Source organism: Octodon degus, unplaced genomic scaffold (genome assembly GCF_000260255.1).
Source record: "Octodon degus isolate 3935 unplaced genomic scaffold, OctDeg1.0 scaffold00070, whole genome shotgun sequence".
NCBI classification, from domain to species: domain Eukaryota; kingdom Metazoa; phylum Chordata; class Mammalia; order Rodentia; family Octodontidae; genus Octodon; species Octodon degus.
The window spans coordinates 6,613,620-6,621,051 of record NW_004524646.1 but is presented as its reverse complement, the minus strand read 5'-3'; the positions used below and the strand labels follow the sequence as shown (position 1 = coordinate 6,621,051).

The 7,432-nt window shown below is 39.9% G+C and overlaps 1 protein-coding gene across 1 annotated transcript in view; it reads right to left on the bottom strand.

Moving 5' to 3' along the window:
* Positions 1–3,257: 3,257 nt before the first annotated feature.
* Ndufb1 (NADH:ubiquinone oxidoreductase subunit B1) overlaps positions 3,258–7,432 on the bottom strand; it is an 8,540-nt gene continuing 4,365 nt past the window's right edge. Inside the window, exons 3-4 of the mRNA XM_023719633.1 lie at positions 4,884–5,028; positions 3,258–3,364 (exon numbers count right to left, since the gene is read on the bottom strand). Of these exons, the coding sequence (XP_023575401.1) occupies positions 3,328–3,364; positions 4,884–5,028 (182 nt within the window). The 3' untranslated portion in view covers positions 3,258–3,327. The remainder of the gene's footprint in view (positions 3,365–4,883; positions 5,029–7,432) is intronic.

Here is a 7,432-nt window from a genome sequence, read left to right as displayed (position 1 = left end):
CACCCCACGCCCACTCCGCCCCGCCCTGCCCCGCCCCACCCAGACCGGTTCTCGCGCCTCACGCAGACCAATCATGCTCCACAACGAGAGTCACGTGCGGCAAGGAGCGCGTGAACGCTGGTGTGGTAAGCGCGAAAGCACGTGACCTTGGTAGCGTGTTTCCATTGCCTGTTACCCAGAGGTCCGCGGGTGCAGCAGCGCCGCCTGCCGACCCGAGGCTCTTGTGCACCTCCCACCCTCTTCCGTGGGTTCTTGGGATATTTGGATTCTGGGTGTTGGGGTGTGGGCCAGAGCCAAGTTCGATATTATTTTTGTTTTCCGCGTGAGTCAGTATTTTCTGCTTATCACATCTTCATGTAATTAATACTTCCTTCCTCACCCACTGAAAGCTTCAATCAGAAAAGTATTACATTCTCCCAATACTTAGCATTTGTGTGAAAATGATATTAGACAAGGCTTACCATACGATAAGCACTTTTCTAACTTTTCGTTTGGAGAAAATAAGTTTAAATATCTATGAGGCATTCAAATGTTGCGGTCTGGAGTTCTAGTTTGAGCTGTAGGATGGTGAGTTGATAGTATTAAAAAAAAAAAAAGTAACTGAAATCATCAGTGTATAAAATCATTTCAGAGAAAACCAAGAGTGGAAACGTAATAGTTGGGTCCCGAGGATTGAGAATAGTCAAGGAGGAGGGGTTTAAAGCGAAGATGTAGTATTCTGGAAGCCCTGGGGAGAGAATCCTGCAGGGACCTGCCCGTGTCACTTGCTACCAAGACATCAAGCAACACAAGTACTTAAAAGAGACCACTAAATTCTGTACCAATATAGACTACTTTGGAGAGTGCAAATTCAAGAGGACTGCAAGGCTCAGGGAGAGGTAAGGGAATGGAGACTGCTGTGAGGAGCAGGTGCTCAGGGGTCTGACCTGGTTACCCTGGATTGAACATTTCTGGATGCAATCGATAGTCCTATGCTGGGGGAAAGTCCTCTTGTTCTTAAGGATTTGTGGCTTCACCACAGCAGTAAACTATAGTCTCAAGATGACAAAAAGAATTGGCAACTGTTTCCTGGTATGCCTTAAAGGTACAATTCCTATCTTTCAACTGAATAAAGTCAGATGTTGTAACACTTTCAGTCTACTCTAACAAAATATATGACTGGTGATCTAGCAACAGAAATTGCTGCTCATAGTTCTGGAGGTTGAGGAGTTCCACCATCACACGTGGCGTCTAGTGAGGGCCTGTTCCTCATTCCTGGTGCCTTTCATATGTCCTCCTCACATGGTGGAAAGGCCAAAGGAGCCAGCTCGGCAGGGCCTCTTGTTGAAAGGATGTAATGACCTTGTAAGACTCTTGCCCTCCTGAGCTAGTAACTGAACGAAGTCTCCACTTTCTAATACTAACATACTGGGGATTAGATTTCAGCATATAAGGTTTGAAGGGACACAGACCCTCAGATCATAGCACCAAGTATCTGGGAATCATTCTTGATTCCATTTGCACAACCCTTCCACTTCCCCCCTGACTCCAGTTAGTCTGCAAATGTTACATATTCACTCCTGATTGCCACTTCACTATTACTTGGTTCAAGCCTTCTTGGTTTCCTGGGTAGCCCAGACTGTGGAATGCTGACTGGTCTTCCAATTTCAGTCTCAGTATGCCTACTTTGTAGTGTTGTCAGTGATCTTGATTTCAAAACTATACATCTCACTCAGTTTTTCTCTTATTGAACAAAAGAAGTATATTAGGCAATGGGACTTAATCATGGAAAAGACAGCTAGAACCACCTTCGGGTATATTGGAAGAGATTCCTACATAATTATCTAAATCTTATTTCCTTTAAAGTCTTTTAGTAGTTTACCATTACCTTCCTGTCACCACCATAAAACACTGTGATCTGGGCCATTCTCCTTCCTTACTTTAACTCCCTGACATTCTGCTCCACACAAGCCAATTTCTTCCCTTGACTTGGAAACTTTGTGCTACTGCTACACCATACACTTGCCTAATTAAAGCACCTGCTACACCACACTAGCATTATTACTTGATATACCTCTCAACTGTTCCTTCTTGAGGGTCACATGAGTCTTGGTCATTTTATCAAGGGTTGGTGTAAAGCAGACAAAACAAGTGTCACAATAATTCAGGAGAATTAATTCTGCTACTAAGTCCAGATACACCAACTAGATATGCTTCTGTAGCATCTTGGACAACTCCATTTTTCTTCCTTGAAATTTTATGTCAAGTGAGATTGCACAAAAGTACATATTTTTTTGACAAGTAAAAACTTTAATGAACTAATTTACTAGGTTTTAAAAACAATTTATACCTTATGTGTTGAATTTAAGAAATCTTTGACAAACCCAAAGTCACTAAAATTTTCAACTATAAGATTTTTGCTAAATAAAATCTTTGCATCATCCTATTAAAGTTCCTTTGATGTACACTAGGTTAGTCCACTTTGTATAACTATAACAAAGTATGAAGCAGTAAGTTTGTAAGGAGAAGGGGTTTATTTCTGCTCATGGTTCTGGAGTTCCAAGATCAAGCACCACCTCTGGTGATAGCTGTCTTGTTGGCAAAGTCCTGGGGAGGTTTAGAGAATCATATGTAAGAGACAGGCAGAGTATCTAACTGTATTTTCTTGTCTCTCTTCTTATTAATGCACCAATAATTTAATCACTGGGATTCAACCTTGATGACCTTATCGATCCCTAGTCATCTCTTAAAGGTCTCAAACTCTATTTGCCATTGTTGGATTGTTCCCACCACCTTAATATGTCACAATGGAGATCACATTTGCAAACATAAACTCTTGGGGGACACACTGGAACCACTGTAGCACACACAGTCTAAAAGATATTTTCTGGAAAAAATAGCTGATGAAAAAATGGTGGTTCAAAGTAAGAAACCAAAAATTAAATGCTCAATACAAATTTAACACTTATGCATACAATCAGACACTCGATAATTATTTTATAATATTTAAAACCCGAAGACTAACTTAATAAAAGTATAAAAAGGTATATAAAAGATCATCTCAATAAAACATATAAAAGGACACCAGGAATTATGCACATACCTGTAATTTTAGTAGTCACTACGCTGAGGCAGAATTGTAAGTTCAAGGCCAGTCTGTGATACACAGCAAGTAGAAGGCTATACAGGACTACTCAGACCTGTTTCCTTCACCATAAAAATTTAAAGAAAAAGAAAAAAAAATAGACTAAAAAGAATCACATTTCAAATTCTTATAATTAAATAACAAACATGTTTTTATTTTTTCCATAATTTTAAAACACGAATATTCTGTAATTTAGCCAGTCTTTATTTCCAGGTAACTTCTTCATTAGGTCTCAATTCCCTAAATAGAAAAAAAGAAGGAACACAAGGAAAAACTGTAAATAAAACTTTTTATGAGGTGGTCAAGAGAGTATTTTATAGTCTATTATGTTAACTGATTAAAAATTTTAGATTCATCCTGTTTTTCTCATGACCTTAAAACTCTTACCATATCTTCATTTTTCCAGAGTAAAGACCTTAATTCCTTAGTACATATAACAGCGATTATCCTTTCAAATAGGTTATTCAATGTTTTCTATATCCCATTTAGCTCATTGTATCTTTTTAAAAATCCTTGAGTTGTGAACCACTCTATATGGTACCTGTGGATGCTACTTGCTCCTCTTTTTATCTTTGCTTGATTTTTTGCGACATGCTTCAGCTTGGCTTTGAACTCAAGATGAAGCCCAAGCTGGCCTCAAACTTGTGTCAATTCTCTTGCCTCAGCCTCCCCAGTGCTGGGATTATGGGTGTGTGCCCCCCCACCCCCCAGCTATGGCTCTCTTGTCCCTCTAGCTTCCTCCAGTGCAGACAGAGGTGCACCCACTGGCACATGCCGTCTGCTCACCATAACCCTCTGCTGCCAGAGGAGCCACCTGTACAGACACAGGGATCAGGCAGTTGCCAGGTGCAGTCACTGAACCACCGTATTTAAAGCTCTGAGGGCAGAGTTGCTGAAAACACAGCAATGGGTCACTTTTATTTATTTGATGTATGTCATGGCCAAAGTAAGATAATATATGATAACATGTGTGAAAGCTTTACACAGGACAAGATTTGACTAACTGGTTTAAAATTTTGTTCTGGGCCAGGGAGATAGCCGGACAGTCTAAGCACCTGCCTGGCAAGCGCAATGACCCAAATTTGATCCCCAGTACCACACGCTGTGCCGGCCCACCAGTGGCACACACCTGTAATCCCGGCACTGGGGAGGCTGAGACAGAATTGCTATGAGTTTGAGCTGTGCAGCGAGACCCTGTACCAAATAAATAAAATACTTAAAAATAAATAAAATAGTTTCTATACTAAAATGTACCCTTAATTTCAAAAAATGAGAGTCAAAGATCTGTAATAGCCTGTTTATAAACTGAAGACTTTACATTACAGAGGTAATCATACAATTTTATCAAAGGAATAAATAACAAGCTTAAAAAATAGTAACTCTTGAATCTAAGTCCTTAGGGGATAAAATTTACCGTCTATTTATCTTTGACACATACTGTATTAAGAATATTAGGGCCGGCCAGATAGCTCAGCAGACTAAAGCACCTATTAGGCAGAGCACAACAGTCAGGGCTCAATCCCCACCATGCTAGCCCCGCACACAGGGTATGCTGAGACTGCAATTGAGACTGAGACTGGGTGTGGTGGCGCGCGCCTATAATCCCAGCGCATGGGAGGCTGATAACAGGAGGATCACTACGAGTCCGATCTGTGTAGTGAGACTCTGTAGACCCTGTACTAAATACGTTAAAAAAAATGAGTATTGAATAGCCAACAACTGGCCAATAGATGTTTACAAGATAAACGTGTGAACTAACCTTTTATATAGCATACTCTTGTTCCGGAAGGCAGTTAGCTTTTCATCATTCCTTCTGTCCAGATAACATCCAAAGACAAATCCCACAGGGACAAATATATGTACCCAGTGATCACGCACAATCTGAACTATATTCACCATGATTGCTAAAAACAAAACAGGATTATCAGAAATATAATTGCCCTTAAAACATCTTTTAAATTGTACTGAAACAGAAAGATAGCTGTGGATGTAAAATAGCTCTTAAAATTGAAATGTGCCTCAAAGTCTGTTTGGCATAAGAATGTAGAGTAGTATAGTAATAAAAATGTATATTAGTTAAAATCTACTTGATGAATATTAGGTGACAATGGTCAGTCTAAAAATCACGCTGCAAGGGCTGGCAAAATAGCTCAGAGAATTAAAGCACCTGCAAGCAGGTAGAGGGGCCGGGGGTTCAATCCCCAGGCCTGCCGTGCTGGCCCTGCCTCTGGGGCCTGTGAGACAGCAACTGAGACTGGGTGTGGTGGCGCCCGCCTGTAATCCCAGCTCTTGGGAAGCTGTAAACAGGTGGATTACTACCAGTCTGATCTAGTAGTAAGACCCTGAACACCCTGTAGACCCTTCCCTAAAATACAAAAAAAAAAAAAAAAAAAAAATCTGCAAAAGAAAATTAAAAAATACAGAAAAGGAAAGTAAAATTACACTGCAGTAAAATTTTATTAAATTTTATTTCTCCCTTCACCAGTGACTTGATACAGAGCTGAGTAGCAGAGTTTAAAAAGAATTGTGCGTGCCGTGCTGGCTGAGCTGGTACATCCGTAATCCTGGCACCTGGTAGGCTAACTCAGGCCTGACTCAAGTCTGAGGCCATCCTGGGCTACAAAGTCAGTCTGAGCCAGCCTGGACTACAAAGGGAGCCCCTATTTAAAACAAAAAACAAAACAGAAAAGACTCTACCTGAAAAAGATGCTTATTTCATGGTCCCTAGTATTGATTTAGAACTTTTACATGTGTAAAATATTCAGTGTCCCAATAGATCTGAATCTCAATGAAATGACCACATAAAAGATAAAGGGGGCTGACAGGAGCAATATATGGTGACTATTTGGGCCACCATATATTTCTAGTTATAAAGCATGAAATAACTACTAAAATTAGCCTTATTTTACAAATAAGGAAACAGCTTGACTCAAATAGCTATTTTGTGGAGGCCTGGAATTCAAATATACGTTCACTCCAAATATCTGCCTCCTACCATTCCGCACTGTCTCTATTAAGAGCCCCTCCATGAATTTATATTTTTGGTACATAAGAGGCTTTAATTTCTAAGTTTTCAAACATCAGAGGAAAAGGAGAACTAGTAGTCATGAGAAAAATAACAAATTTTAGGGTTGGCCAAATAGCTCAGTGGAAGAGCTGCAGCCTGTTGGCTTCTGCCTGTAATCCCAGTTCTTGGGAGGCTGTAAGCAGGAGGATCACTATGAGTTTAATCTAGGAGTGAGACCCTGAACATCCTAGAGACCCTTCCCTAAAAAGAAAAAATAAAATAAAATGCATTCAAAAAAACAAACTGTCATGAGTACAAGCTTGTATATAAATAAAAACACTCAAAGAAAAAAATAAGTATTGTAAGCCAGTGCACATAATGTATCTAAAAGTATACCATAACTTAGTACAATTGTCTAACATGTTTTATATGTTCTTTGGCCCCTTAGTCTGATTTTCATTCTACATATATGCTAATTAACTTTATAAGGTCTTACAAGATAAATGAATCTGAGGCTGGAAAAATAAGAGGGAGGATGGGAAAAAAGAAATTGACATGTATTATGCACATGTACCAATCTCCTACAGTGAATGTAATCATTATGTACTGCTGACATGTATGAATAACACTTAAAAACACACACATTCATGTGCAAGTGAATAAGTCACACACCAGGGCCAGAAAACAGAAGACAATGCCCCAGGGGAAGTAAAACCTCACTGCCAACTAAAGTGCTTAGCATTAATCTGTGCTAGGAAATATCCTGAATTCACACTTCTCCTTCTGACCTGGTCCACATCCTTACACCATTCTAATTATTTCTCAAGCTTTCTTTAAATATCCATTATCCAGAGTTGCTGGGGTAGATCCTGGTCATCTAAAAGTAGCACAAATACTATATACCAAGGTTCAAAAATACCATGTCATACTACATACAGCAGACTCTAGTCCATGCCACTGACCTAGAAAACTATGACCTAAGTACGTGAGGAGACACTGAAGTGAATGATTTCCAAGTTTTAAATTGTAGTCCGTTTGTGAACCTTGATAACATCAGAATCACCCCGGGGAGCCTTCTCAAAAATAAAGGCTTCTTGGCCTCACTTCCAGGATGAGGCCTCAACAAACCTGTAGTTGACAGAATTCCCCAGCTGCTTTTGACACACGCTGCTTGGGAGTACAACCCTACGTGCAGCCGACCTTCCTTTATTTCCTTGAAGATGGTGGTTCTCTTGGCACTGTGTCTTTTGTTAAGGATGATTATACTGAGATCTCAAAGTACTTTTTGTGATTTTAACCAA